We start from the raw sequence: 14,338 nt of genomic DNA on the forward strand, positions 1-14,338 counted from the left end.
ACTTGGCCGACTGAACGAAACATTCCTAATGTGGGTGCCGGGGCACTCTAACATCGCCGGTAATGAGGGGGCTCGCCAAGGGTCTGGATCCACAATGGTGGGGCCAGAACCAGCTCTTTGAATCCGACCATCTACTGTCAAGTCTACTCTGAAGGGTGAAATTGCAAGGATTCACGCAACCGAGTGGAGAAATTTGTACTCTTGCCGGCAAGCGAAAATCCTTGTGAAGGAGCCTAGGGCCACTAGAGCGGCATTTTTGTTGTCCCTTAAGAAGAGGGACATGAAAACCCTAGTAGGGCTTTTGACGGGACACTGCCCCTTAAACTACCATATGGAAAAGATTGGGGTAGTGGTTTCGGCTGTGTGCAGCCAATGTGAAGAGGAGGAGGAGACAGGCCTGCACTTTTTATGCAGCTGCCCGGCATCCTCAGATTTCAGACGAAGACACCTTGGCAAGGTTTTCTTCAATGAAGAATCTGCACACTCTCTGCCTCTTGAGAATGTTCTTAGATTCGCTAAATACTGCGAACACCGTAGGCGGGAAGCCATTGAATAGGCAACTTACGGGGATAGTACAATGGGCCTAATAATGGCCTGAGTGCTCGGAGCTGCGGTTCCCCCATTTAACTAAACTAAACTAAACTAAGCAGCAATAGCCAGCCGACAAGCCGCGAACTACGAAACCCTACTGCGACGGTTAGGAGCCACTTACGTGTGTCGCTAGCAGATGGTTCTCCGCTAGCGGCAAACCAACGCAGGAGGTGTAGACCAGCTATGATGCCAGGCTATCACAGATGGTCATTGAGCATCGCCTGCACGTCAAAGGTTGCGTTTTGATCTCTCCCAAGTTGTTCGTGAATTCCACCTTATAGCTTGCGAGACCAATTCTACAGTGACTTTCTCCGTCCGTGCGTCGCGAAGACCGGTGACGCCTGGGAGGGTGTAAAGCTGGAAGTCATCCCCTACGTCGAGATTCCCAGGCGACCGGTGGGTTGCATCTGGTTGCCAAAGATCCGCATGGATGGGGGACAAGCTCATCCAGTTCCTGCGCTCCCAGAATCCCAGGATTTTTATCGACAACTGGGTAGTAATCAAGGAGGAGGAACCTCAGACAAACAGTCAAACTTTTCTGCTCCATATAAGCAGAGAGTGGCTGGAGGCACTGGAAAAAGTAAACTATAAAGTGCAGTTCGGAGTCAAGAATACAATGGTGAAAGTGTTCCTCTCTGCAAAATCGGACAACGACTTGGATTTAATCGACGACGCCAACGAGCTGTGGGAGAGGATGAAGATCACCGACGATCTTACGAAGACCGGTGAACCGCCACGCAAGCAGATGATGGTGAGGATAACGTAGGGTAAATCTGCATCACTCGAAGTGCGTCTTGGCTAATATGCTTGTCTTCCTCCTAGAAGAAAATATCAACATGGCTTTAGATCGGAGGCGACCGAACTATCAAAGAGCTCCAAAGGGCTGTTCAGGACAGATCCAGAACATGTATTCTTCTCGCGAAGAGGAGAGGAGAGATTACATGCTTTTCTGTGTTCTGACCTGCATTCCAGCGACCTAGTCCAGATCAAACTGGAGCAGGCGGGGACCGAGAACGTCTACATTTCCTCGGCATACATGTGTAATGAACTAATGGCAATTGCGATGGTCAAACGACCCTCCTGAACGGCCGAGGATGACCTAGAGGGAAGAGCTAACCCACAAACATTAAAAGTTGGCGAAATTGACCGTGAAGGTTCGTCTGCAAATACTGAAGTTCCATCGGAGCGTTCGGTCAACACGTGCTTGCACATCTCTGTTCTAGCCAGGTTCGGGAATGTGAGGGGTCCTTTGAGCACTACGATCCTTCACGTATCATTATCAAAATTCACGTGTCTATATCGATGCGTGGGTCCGTATTGGATCTTGCAAATAGTGCCGTAAATCTACGATGTAGAGCCGTAAATCTACGGACCCGAATGCCGTCATCGAGAGGTAAAGATCCACGACGGATCACAGATTCGATTTCTGTTACTTCTGCCTCAGATGTTCACTGAGGCGCTGCCTATGAGGTTCTCTCCGTTCCTTGACACCTTCCGGCCATTATTCTGGAGAATGTTCCTACAATGTGGGAGTTTTGCAGGACTAACGGGGGGAAGCGAGACGAAAGGAGACGCAGAAGTACATTTTGATACAAAAACGATAATTGGTAAATAACAAAATAAAAGAAATCAGTAAAATATCCACGAACAATTCAAAAAGAGAAAAACAATAAAATAATGTATAAATAAAAATGGTAATAAGAAGAATAATGGGCACTATTTGTCTGCTTTTTTAAGGTTTTGCATAAAATAAAACCTTATGAAAATCGATTCGCAGCCTCTCTGTTTGCCTGTCTATCTGCCACAAGCATTTTTCTCCAAAACTATTATACCGATTCAAATGAAATTTCGCGGACGTATGGCAACTATGAAATAGCACGGATACAGTGAGTGACATAAATTTAGCTGTAATTTAAAGGGGGTGGTCCCCGCACATGCATACAGGGATAGTGAAAATTTGTTTCACTTAATGTACCCGTGTGGGGTATCAAATGAGAGGTCTCGATCAGTAATTTCACAAGCAATCTTTAGTTTCGATGTAAATTGTAAAAGGAACGAGTGAGGGGTAAAAATTTACAAATTTAAAGTGAGATAGGACTCCTTTTGGGAAATCACCCAACCTGAAAATCTGAAAAAAATTGGGGCCGCTTATATGAAGTCTACGTCTCAAAATATGTCCCATTCCGATATCTGTTCAAATAAACTTAAAAATTGTGTATCACTAGCGGAAGAAGTTGATCGGGAAACCCCCCTTAAGTTCCTCCGAGGTTTATCAAACAACAAATTGGTGTACTGGCAAATTTTTGTGAGAATCTGCCTATTAGCGTCAAAGTTATCGGAGTTCAAAATTATCAATATCGCGCCAATTTGCTGCAACCTAGTACAAACTAAAGGGGGTTTTCCGGTCAACTTCAAAAAGTTGGTAATATACTAATATTTAGTTTATTTAGATATTGGAATGGGACATATTTCGATTATTAGATTTCATATAAGCGCTTGGCAACCCGTTTTCGAGAAAAGGACGTTGGTGGAGAGCAAAGTTGTTTTGACTAGGACCTGACTGCTTCACATAACTTTATGCACAGGTAGGGCAACATAAACCTAGAGGGAACTCCTACAAGAATTGTGATGGTAGGGTTCAAAGGGTTATTTACAGGCTATCATTTCAGGAGATTGCTCCGTACAGTATATCCTGCAATACGGTGGAGTTGTTGGAGACGCGCTTAATGAACGAGAAATGAGGATTATAGAAAATAGTAACTTGTGAATCTCTGGAAAGGATAAGGTGGTTTGGTGGCAGAAACCAGGGACGGAAAAGAATCACCCGGGACTTTGATAACTAATAAGGTTATTTTTTACTGAGTCATCCTGTACGAGTACATTTTACCAATTTCCACCCAGTTTCCCCGACTATAAGCTAGTTTTTCGTACTGCAGATTTCTGCAGTTGAGGAAAACAGCAATGTTGAATAATTACAGGAAAAACTTTTAATCGGAGTTTATCAGATCATCTAGAAAGCCCTCTTGCAACAGTACTGTTAGTAACTCTTTCACATAGGAAATATAAGTAGGTTGGCTGTAAAGTACTTTAAACAAGCTTGGATTCTTAAACAGAGTCTCCATTTCGTCCTTCAGTTGATCTTTATCTGCACAAAGGACTGGTGAATTTGTTCCCAGGAAATATAAATCTGTAAGTAGAAAAAAGACATAATTTAGTAAATTAGTGCGTATGACGGGCAGAAGATAAACCGATTCTAGCAAGGGTTGGTTTTTACAAGTCGAAAATGCCATGAAACGTCAGTTCCTGGTATGAACTTTGTTTTTCTTTAGCTTTTGTCCCGTTAAAAAGTGTGGTCGGTACCATGCAGCGTCTGAAGCCATACTTGTTTCGGCCGGCATTTTGGTCTCTTAAAATCGACTTCTATGTTCAGACTAATCTTGCCAACTGAATTCTTGTTAGCGCGAATTACGTGACCATACCATGGAAGGTCGACGATCGGTCCAACCCCACACCGATCGTGGATGTGATCAAGGTGTATTACGCCACTAGCCCAGCGCAACATCTTCGTCTCCATTACCGCGAAGCGCCGTTCATTCTCTTTTATAGTCAGCCTACATTCAGAATCATAGAGTACGACTGGACGAAAAACGATGGGGTAAAGTCCTGATTTGAGACGTTCGTCACAAAGATCACCATTTGTAGAACACAACTTCATCCACTTTGCTTTAATGCATGAAGGAATTTCATAACGCAGTTTTCCATTGGTTGATAGCATCTACCCGAGATATTTGTATCGCTCAGTTCTGGGCAGGTCACTGCCAATGACACTGATAGTATCTGCTGGATGGGGATCGGCCGACAAAAATCAGTTTTATTCAGATTCAGTCTCAAACCATGTTGCATGAGGCGATCATCCCATTTTTGGACAAGTTGCACGAGATTAGTTTCGCTATTAGACGCTATGATAACATCATTTGTAATTCATTAGTAAGAATATTTCGGCACACCATGGTCCCCCTTGAGCGTAGCCAGTAGCTCATAGTATATTGAAATTTAAGACAAAGAAACTACGGCCAAATCGTTAAAAATAAGTCTCAACACACTTCAAAGAGTGTTAAACTCGAGCGGACCCATGATGCTAGAGGGTATGGTACTGCAGAAAGGAAAACCGAAGAATAAGTCGTGGAAACAACGACCCTGATTTGAATGAATACAATGGGAGTAGAGCTGGAAGAAGGAACCGTAGAGGTATGGACTCGGGTGTGTGTAAAATAAGGTGATCAATATGAAGAGGGTCCGGTCTGGTTTAACTGTCATCTCCAAAAGAGTTTATATGACATATGCGGATATTCTGGGGAAAGTATAAACTCTGATTCGGAATTGATTGACCTTAGAGGTTGCCAAAAAGTAGATTTAATGCTGAAGGTGGATATGGTGGAAAATTTCATCTGTAAAGTGGAGAAGTACTTAGCAGGGCAGGCTGAAAAACGAGTCGAACTGGGGGAAATCGTGGTATAATGTAAGAAAAATGATAAAGTTAAAGTAAACGAACAGTTGTGTGACGCCTTAGAAAACATTTCAGATCATTTGAATTGCAAAACTGCAGCTAAAGTGCTCAGGAAGACATATAGAGGCACTGGATAGTTTGCCGACTCAGAAAGCAAGTGTAAAACTCTCAGTTTAGATGCGATTTCCAGTAGTCTGAAGATGCGGCAACCTACGCTAAGGGGACTGTCAGTGTTATAAGGGCTGGAGACAAAAGGCGGAGGTAGTCTTGATTATCGGTCATCTAAAAACGAATTGGATTAGTATTCATGTCATGGCCACATTATTATTTCAATGTCAGTTATCAAGTTGATTATTCGTGCCCGGAAGTGGCGTCTGTCGGAGGAAGGACTAGGATGTGAAGACAATCTGAGGAGTGATCCTAATGGTCTCGCTGGTAAGTGAGGTGCACTATTTAGGGAATGAAACTACGATAAGAAAATTGTTACTGAAAGTGTCCACAATGGTAGGATAGTTTCTAAACGGTTCGCTTGGATCCATGTATGAGGGAGTGGAGTTTGTCAGTCAGTCGCAGTCCAACCAATCAAGTGCATCCAATATCGTTAAAAACAAAATGATGGCGTTGAATCATAAGCCTTGCAAAATGCTAGAGGGTCTACTTCAGTCCATGTGGCACGACGGGCCCGGTCCTTCCGAGAAATGGACAAGGGTTCTGGAAGCATTAACAGCGTTAGGACATCAATAAATTAATCTGAGTAAGTGAAATATGTGCCTGCTCGCTAAATATTGACAGCCTCATTGGAAAGATCGATGAATTCCTTCTGAAAAGGCGCATTGATATCTGAATATTACAAGAAACCCAAAAGTTGCAACATAAAACGGGAACGCAATAAAAATGGCTTAAACTTCTTTATTTTGATAGCCTATACACTCAATACGATGTTGGCATTGTCATCTCAGAGGCTTTTTGTGATGTCGTTAAAGAAAACGAACGATTTGGTGCCCGGCTGATGAAGCTCAAGAAAGCTGACACTTCGCTTAAATCCAACACTGAGTTGTTCCACCCAGTGCTCCCTTGAAGATTACTTACCTTGTCGTGGTGAGGGAGCTCAGGAAGGTCTGATTACCGTGCCGAGCGCTGAATGGTCACAGGGGTTAAGATGTAGCCGTGAATGGTGAACTCTGGGTTCCAGGCAACCCCCAGTTTCAACTAGCCTTGCCTCGGCAAAAGGGGGCTCACCGAGATCGACTTATCTTCCCTGGCAAAACAAAGACCATGGCAACCAACTATGAAATAACTAAAAACCTAAAAAACAAAACAAGAGAACACAAAAGTAATCAACAACACTTTGATCATGAGGATCCAACCCTGAGCGAAGGGGTAACCTTGAGAATCGGCTAGGGGATCTGCGTCTAAAGGCAAACCAAAGCGGCAGCGGTCTTATGACGATCTCAACTCTTTGGCTCAAATGGCTGCAAAGAAGGCTCGGCAGGCAACGGCTAAGTCATTTGCAGAAAAGACAATCAAAGCCGATGGATGGGTCTTGATGATACCAAGTGTGAGTAACTAAGGAGGAAGCTCCTCCTAGCTGTAAGGACTGCATCCTTGCAATGGATTACACTACGCTTTGAGTCGGTAGATAGATAGACATTGGAACGATTTTCATATGCTTCACATAAAGAAGGAATATTCCCTGCCCAGTGGAAAAAGCAAAAGTTGGTGTTGCTTCCGAAGCCTGGCAAGCCACCTGGAAACCCAGCGTCGTATCGTCCTATCTGCCTGTTGAATACAATGGGGAAGATAATGGAGAGAGTCATCTACAACAGATTCCTGCCCATCGTCGAAGCCAGAAATGGTTTGTCGGAACGCCAGTTTGGTTTCCGACGCGCCCACTCTACGGTGGACGCAATTGGCATGGTGGTAAACCTGGCAAAAGGTGCACTAATTTCTGGCGGCTGCTGTGCTGTGGTGGTGTTGGATGTCAAAAACGCATTCAACTCGGCCAACTGGAATAGAATTAAACGGGCGTTGGCTGACATAGGTGTCCCCGGATACTTAGCGAATTTGGTGGAAAACTACCTCTCAGAGAGGACTCTCTGGTACGGGACGGATGAGGGCCTCAAAGAGTACATTGTCACAGCCGGGGTAACACAGGGATCGGTACTTGGTCCCCTGTTGTGGAATATCATGTATAATGGGGTGCTTGCTCTTCCCGTCCCAGAGGGGACTACGATTGTCGGCTTTGCTGATGACCTAGCTGTGGTTGTTGCAGCAAAACACCCAGAAGATGTGGCGACGGAAACAGTGAGAGCGGTGAAGTTCTGGCTAAAAGGGGCCGGGCTGATCTTGGCAGACGCGAAAACGGAAGAGGAACCGCAAGAAAAATAACACTGTGAAAGTGGAAGTCGATGGATATCAAAGCCGGCTACCAAATACCTGGGGGTAATAATTGACACCAAATTGAGTTTTAGGGAACACCTAGAGTATGCATGCCAAAAGGCAGCCAGTGCCACCACGGCACTTGCAAAAATGTTGCCAAATGTTGGTGGGCCGAAACATTGCCGGAGGTTGTTGCTAGCCGGAGTAGTGCGCTCGATCCTGCTCTACTCGTCGCCTGTGTGGGCAGAGGCGCTTGCAAACTCTCAGAGACGAAAGCAGGTGAACTCGGTTTAGCGGCGGATGGCTTTGAGGGTTTGCAGTGCTTTTAGAACCACATCAGATGAGGCAGTATTGGTGGTGGCAGGCATGATCCCGGTTGACATTGTGGCCAAATAAATGAGTGTCCTGTACAATGCAAGACATATGGAGGGGCATGCACAGCGTAGAAGTGCGGCAAGGTCAGAGTCGCTTGATCTCTGGCAACGCAGATGGGACGAGTCTGCGAAAGGTCGGTGGACGCACAGGCTCATTCCCAACATTAGGGTGTGGCTTGAGCGAAAACATGGGGAGACCAACTACCACATTACCCAGTTCCTCACGGGACACGGTGGTTGCTACAGGCAGTATCTGCACCGCTTTGGGTTGGATGATTCTCCGAATTGTCCCAGATGCGATGGCATACCCGAGGATCCAGAGCATGAGATATTTCACTGCCCACGATTTGCGATGGAGAGAAGGAGCTTAAACCAGGTGCTGGGCAGGAGCGGGACCCCGGAGAGATTGGTTGCTGAGATGCTGGAGTCCGCGGAGAAGTGGCTTGCGGTTGGCTCCGCAATCATCCAAATGCAGGAGGAGTTGCTGAAGGAACAAAGAAGTAGGAAAGCTGCAAATAGGAGAAGGATGAGTGCCTAAGAGCAAACCTACCCCGCGAAGTAATACCTCAATGGTGGTCCCGCGGGGCCGGGGCTGGAGAGACCGGGGGTGGTTTTTAGTGGGTGTGAATCCCACACGCGCCCGCTGTAGTTCCGCCGTTCGGGCGGCGGAACTGCGGCGGACGTGTCTTTCTAAGATTTTCCACCTCCGTGTACGCACAAAAAAAAAAAAATATGCTTTACATAAAATTTAAATATTTAACTTACCCAAAATTCGATATGACTTCAAATCTTTTTGCAGTTGCTCGAATGTAGGCAATAGCCCTTTGTACCCAGATTTTTCCAGGACATCTATGAATACATCGAAATAGTGCTTGTAGGCCTGTGGTCGTATTCTAGGTGGGATAATAGCTGACATATAGGCAAGATCAAAGGCTGGCGAGCCCCAGTGACATATTTGGAAGTCAACCTAAATAGTAAGATGAGTATGTATCTGTAGATAATAGGGATGATACCAATAACTGCTAAATTTGAATTTACCAGCACGATTTCTGATATGGCTGTCTCATTTGTCCCCTTGAACATCATGTTTTTGATGTGGTAGTCACCATGATTGAGTACCTCATAAGATCCAGGTGCATTGACAATTTGTATACAGTTTTTCACGATTTTATCAAAGGATACTTTGGCTAACTTTTCTGAGGCTTCCTCAAAACCAGATAATGTTTCCACTAGTACCGTAAAAAATGAATATGGTTCTCGGAAATAATTGAACATATCTATGTCGCCGAAATTGAAAACACCTCCTTTCAGCTTGAGAGCTTTGTGACCCTGAAATTTATAAGTCCTTTTTACATATCCTATCATTGTTATTAAATTGATCACCACGTACCTCTGCTGCTAACTTGAATGTAGCCGCATGATATTGCCCTAGTTTGGAGAAAATTAATGCAGTATCAGCTTCATTCGGAATTGTTCTTGGGAACATAATGTATCCAAGCTCACTTAAGTCTTCAAAAACTATCACCTTGTGGGGCTCCGTTGACTGGTAAATCATTCTACGGGACAGGACTATAAAATATTTATATGAGATCTCAGATATTTAAAATACTCACCTTGCAGCCAGTAAGTCATTGTAGCCTGCACTTTTTAAAATTTTTCTGCATTCGGTCAGGACTTTGGAGTACATGAAAATTTCAGTGCCGAAAAGATCTATATTGGTTTTGTCTAATGCATCCTTTTTGAATCCTTCAACGATTGGTAAGGTTTTGATTATTATCGAGCATTTTTCACTTGGATGATCTTGTGCTGAAAACGTGATATTAACTCGAAACATGATGCTGGCAAAGTGATCGCCAAGAGCGGAAGATGAAAAGATGTGGAAGTCATTGATCTGAGGAAGGAAAGGTGAAACTTATATTCAATAGTGAAACTACACATTCCAAAAGCTATTGAGAAGTTCCTAAGTATTTTATAATAAGATTTAAGATAAAATGCAATCTAGAATCCGTATTTGTTCTATGTTTTTGCCATGCATGAATTCCGCTCTGAGGGCGAATTATTCATGTCTTCCAAAAATAGCGACCATCGGTTTCGCTGAGGGTAGTGGCGACTCAGTGGACGCTGCTTCACCTCTGGGCTGGGAATAGCATATCCAAACGTTTTGTGACCAACTTTCAAGTAGATGTGGACTCAGAATCCTCCCTTGATCCTGTGACTCAATATAGAGAATCGACTATGCTTCCGCAGACTAGCCTAAGATTAGAGCTTTTCTGGAGAACTGCTTGCCGATTCCCTTAAGGATTGGTTTCATTGATTTCGAGCCGGTGAATGGTGAGCCGGTGGTCAAAGGGTAGTATAGGTCCCGGGGCGAAACGTGGATTGGTACCCACGATGGAGCATAAAACCTGGGAAATGCCTGCTGAGCCAACACCAACAGCTCTACTACAAAACCCTATCTCCACCTCCACGTGGTGACCGCTGGGAGCTCTTTCTTGACGAAAAGCTGCAGACGGAGAAGGATGAAGGCGAGTCTCCCGCGCCTAAAAACGGGACAAATTGTACCAACTGCTCCTCCAGGTTGGGGGTTGGGTAGGGCTGACAACCCTACACGGAAAACAACTCGTTACGAAGCCACAACAGGAGCCTCGGACAGGACGGATTTTAAAACGACGGACCCGGCAACGACAGCGGAGCAATGATTTGCGCATTTTCTCATGGAACGTGCGCTCCCTGTACAGAGATAAAGTTGATGAGCAGCTAGCCGATACCCTGTCCCAATATAGGGCTGATATAACAGCGTTGCAAGAGATGCGATGGACAGGGACCGGTTTCCTGGAGAAGAACCACTACACCATATATTGTAGCGGTCATCCAGTAAACCATGTGCTCGGAGTAGGTTTCTTAGTCAGCCAAAAAATGAAACCTGCTATTATCGGCTTTGAAAGCATAAGCGAACGGCTATGCACTCTGCGCTTGCGAGGCAAATTTAGAAATGTAAGCCTCATAAACGTTCACGCCCCTACAGAGGAAACTGCAGAGTCGGAGAAGGATACCTTCTACGAGGCAGGAGAAGGAACCCTCGAAACCTGTCCCAGATATGATATCAAAATCATACTTGGGGATTTTAACAGCCAAGTAGGGAAGGAGCCCTTATTCAGGCGATACGTTGGCTCCCATAGCTTACACGAAAAAACAAATGATAACGGACTGCGGACTATTCAATTAGCAGGGTCACACGAAATGGTTGTTGTAAGTACCTGGTTTGGGCGGAAAGCGGTCCACAAACATACGTGGGCCTCTCCAGACGGGACCACTTTCAACCAAATTGACCACGTGTTGATCGAACGCCGCCACCTCTCAGCCTTGATGAATGTCAGAACATATAGGGGGGCCAATATAGACTCGGATCACTATCTCGTTGGCATGGTGCTCCGAGCGCGAATAACAATACCACCTAGAATCCCCTCTGACAATCAGGTGAGAGTGAACACTGAAGCCATCCACAACACAACCCTCCGCGACACCTATAAAACGGAAATGGATGCCGCAATAACCGCAGTCAACAGAGGACCTGGAGATGAAGCATCAACAAATGATCTTCACAATCACCTGATTATCATGGATACGGCCACAAACATACTTGGCCCCAGCCGCAAAAGGAGTCGGAACGGCTGGTTTGACGATGAATGTAAGCTAGCAACGGAACGGAAGAATGCTGCATACCGAGTAATGTTGCATTCTCAAAGAACGCGGGCACGCGCAGAGACTTATCACGAACTCCGTCGAGCGGAGAAGCGACTTCACAGACGGAAAAAGGAAGCCTGGGAGAACCAACAAGTCTGTGAACTAGAAAAGTACAGGGAGCAGCCGCACCGGGCGCGGAAGTTTTACCAACAAGTCAGCAGGATGAAGCCTTATACACCTCGATGCTCATCCTGCCGAGACAAAGAGGGAAATCTGATTTCCGACAGAATGGGCATATTAGAGCGATGGGTTGAGTACTTTGATGAGCTACTGAACAACCAGAACATCGGCGAGTTGGAGGTCCCGCCAACTGAAGACGACGGACAAATACTGCCACCACCAAGTTTAGGAGAAACAGTCCGTGCAATTCATCGGCTAAAAAATCATAAGTCGCCAGGAGCCGATGGAATTACAGCCGAATTGGTTAAATATGGAGGCGACCAGTTACACCAAGTGGTTCATCAACTTGTGCTCAAGGTATGGGACAGCGAATCAATGCCTGACGATTGGCAACGAGGCATTATCTGTCTCATACATAAAAAGGGAGATATCACACAGTGCAGCAATTATAGAGGTATCACGTTGCTGAGTACCATCTATAAGATATTCTCCACTATCTTGCTAGGCCGGATAGCCCCATACGCACAGAACATCATTGGCCCATACCGAAGAGGCTTCACTCCAGGCAAATCAGCAACAGATCAGATCTTCTCTCTGCGGCAAACGATGGAAAAACTGTTGGAATATGGACAACAGTTGCATCATCTGTTCATCGACTTTAAAGCCGCCTATGATAGCATAGCCAGGGTAAAACTGTACACGGCCATGAGAGAATTCGGTATCCCGACGAAATTAATAAGACTGACTAGGCTGACCCTGACCAATGTGCGAGGCCAGATAAAGCAGCAGAATCACTCTCAAGACCGTTCGACATCAACAACGGTCTACGACAAGGGGATGCGCTATCATGCGTCCTCTTTAACCTGGCCCTCGAGAAAGTGATCCGTGATGCTGAGGTAAATGCAAGAGGTACGATCCTCTTCAAGTCCACCCAACTACTGGCCTACGCTGACGATATCGACATCATGGGAAAAACCACCCGAGACGTACAAACTGCCTTCATCCAGATCGAGCAGGCGGCGATGGGTGCGAGATCTTGAAGGCAAGACAAAATATATGGTGGCAACGTCAGCACCGAAGACGAATCAACCAACAACATCAAACCGCACTGGTCAAACACAAATACGAAGAAGAATAAGGATAGGAGAATACAACTTTGAGACCGTTGACAATTTCTCCTATCTGGGGTCAAAAATCACAACCGATAACAGCTACGATGATGAAATCCGCGCACGGTTGTTGTCAGCCAACAGAGCCTATTTCAGCTTACGAAGACTGTTCCGCTCGAAACGTCTCACCATAGGGTCAAAGCTCTTACTGTACAAGACTATGATCTTACCAGTCCTCATGTATTCCTCGGAAACTTGGGTTTTTAGCAAGAAAAATTGCGAACTCTTGGCCGCGTTCGAGAGAAGAATCCTCCGAAGAATTTTTGTCCCCCTACATGAGGATGGACGATTCCGTAGCCTACACAATGACGAAATCTATGAGCGATATCATGACCGTCCGGTTGTGGATAAAATCCGGCTCAATAGGTTACGGTGGGCGGGTCACTTAATCCGTATGGATGAGGATGATCCCACCCGGAAAGTCTATAAGGGCAATATCTATGGTAGAAAAAGAAGACGAGGCAGACCATGCCTAAGATGGAGCGATGGCGTGGGTCAGGACGCCAGACAGCTTTTAGGGATATCGAATTGGTGGACCTCGGCGCAAAACCGGGATGTCTGGAGTTCCTTATTAAGGCGGGCCTAGACCGGATACCGGTTGTTGCGCCGTTGATGATGATGATGAATGTTTTCTATCATGATTCCAAACGATGTCACTGAATCTCAATCTTTTCTTGAACGATTTATTTTAATGTATCTTAAAATAATGGATAAATTATGGAATGATCAACCTAAAGTTTTCAAACGTCAAAGCATAATTAGATAACTTTCTTACTATCAAATTTTTGAAATTTCCATCATACTCCAGAACTTCCTTCAAAAAATTGGAATCAACCCATTCCGGCGCTTTTGATTTATCCACGTTGTCGCTCATTTTGTCAATATCACAAGAAAACTGAGCTGAGTTTCTAAATCAACGATTTAATCAACACTGAATGGTTAGTCTCCTCCGGCGTACAAAAGGCCAAACTGGTTATGATTTGCACAACTTAATTCAATAGTCTTGACGCAAAGTATATCTTGAATCTGTAGCGATCAAAAATCGATGCATGTGATTTCCCACCATCATTCTTATCATTGATAGAATACTTGTTACGCGGGCATGAAGGTAAGAGCGAGCATACTTTATTAGACGTTGGAGTCGCTCATAACTGGAGAGCGTAGTACTCGAAGTGTACAGAGTCTCCATTTGTTTGTGTTCCCAAAAATGTCTGCTCCCACGCACAAGCTTTTGAAATTATATTGTTTATACAGTCAGTAAAATTGAAATTTGGACACCATCGTACGAAATACATAACTGTCTAGAAAGGGGGCAAAAGGAGTTGTGTTTTTTATAAGAACGTAACGTACAGTGTTTTGTGATAATAATGACACTAAGAACTCAAACAAGTCAAAAACCGGAAGCTGGGTGCTACAGGTATGAAAGCTGCTTCGAAAAGTACTAATCGGGGCCT

The 14,338-nt window shown here is 45.0% G+C and overlaps 1 protein-coding gene across 1 annotated transcript in view; it reads right to left on the reverse strand.

Moving 5' to 3' along the window:
• The window catches only part of LOC119660093, a 34,642-nt gene extending 20,771 nt beyond the window's left edge, over window positions 1-13,871 (reverse strand). The window contains exons 1-7 of the mRNA XM_038068470.1: window positions 13,660-13,871; window positions 9,465-9,742; window positions 9,242-9,407; window positions 8,890-9,180; window positions 8,617-8,818; window positions 3,583-3,778; window positions 3,479-3,531 (exon numbers count right to left, since the gene is read on the reverse strand). Of these exons, the coding sequence (XP_037924398.1) occupies window positions 3,479-3,531; window positions 3,583-3,778; window positions 8,617-8,818; window positions 8,890-9,180; window positions 9,242-9,407; window positions 9,465-9,742; window positions 13,660-13,758 (1,285 nt within the window). The 5' untranslated portion in view covers window positions 13,759-13,871. The remainder of the gene's footprint in view (window positions 1-3,478; window positions 3,532-3,582; window positions 3,779-8,616; window positions 8,819-8,889; window positions 9,181-9,241; window positions 9,408-9,464; window positions 9,743-13,659) is intronic.
• Between the last annotated feature and the right edge of the window lie 467 nt (window positions 13,872-14,338).

Source organism: Hermetia illucens, chromosome 6 (genome assembly GCF_905115235.1).
Source record: "Hermetia illucens chromosome 6, iHerIll2.2.curated.20191125, whole genome shotgun sequence".
In the NCBI taxonomy this organism is placed as follows: domain Eukaryota; kingdom Metazoa; phylum Arthropoda; class Insecta; order Diptera; family Stratiomyidae; genus Hermetia; species Hermetia illucens.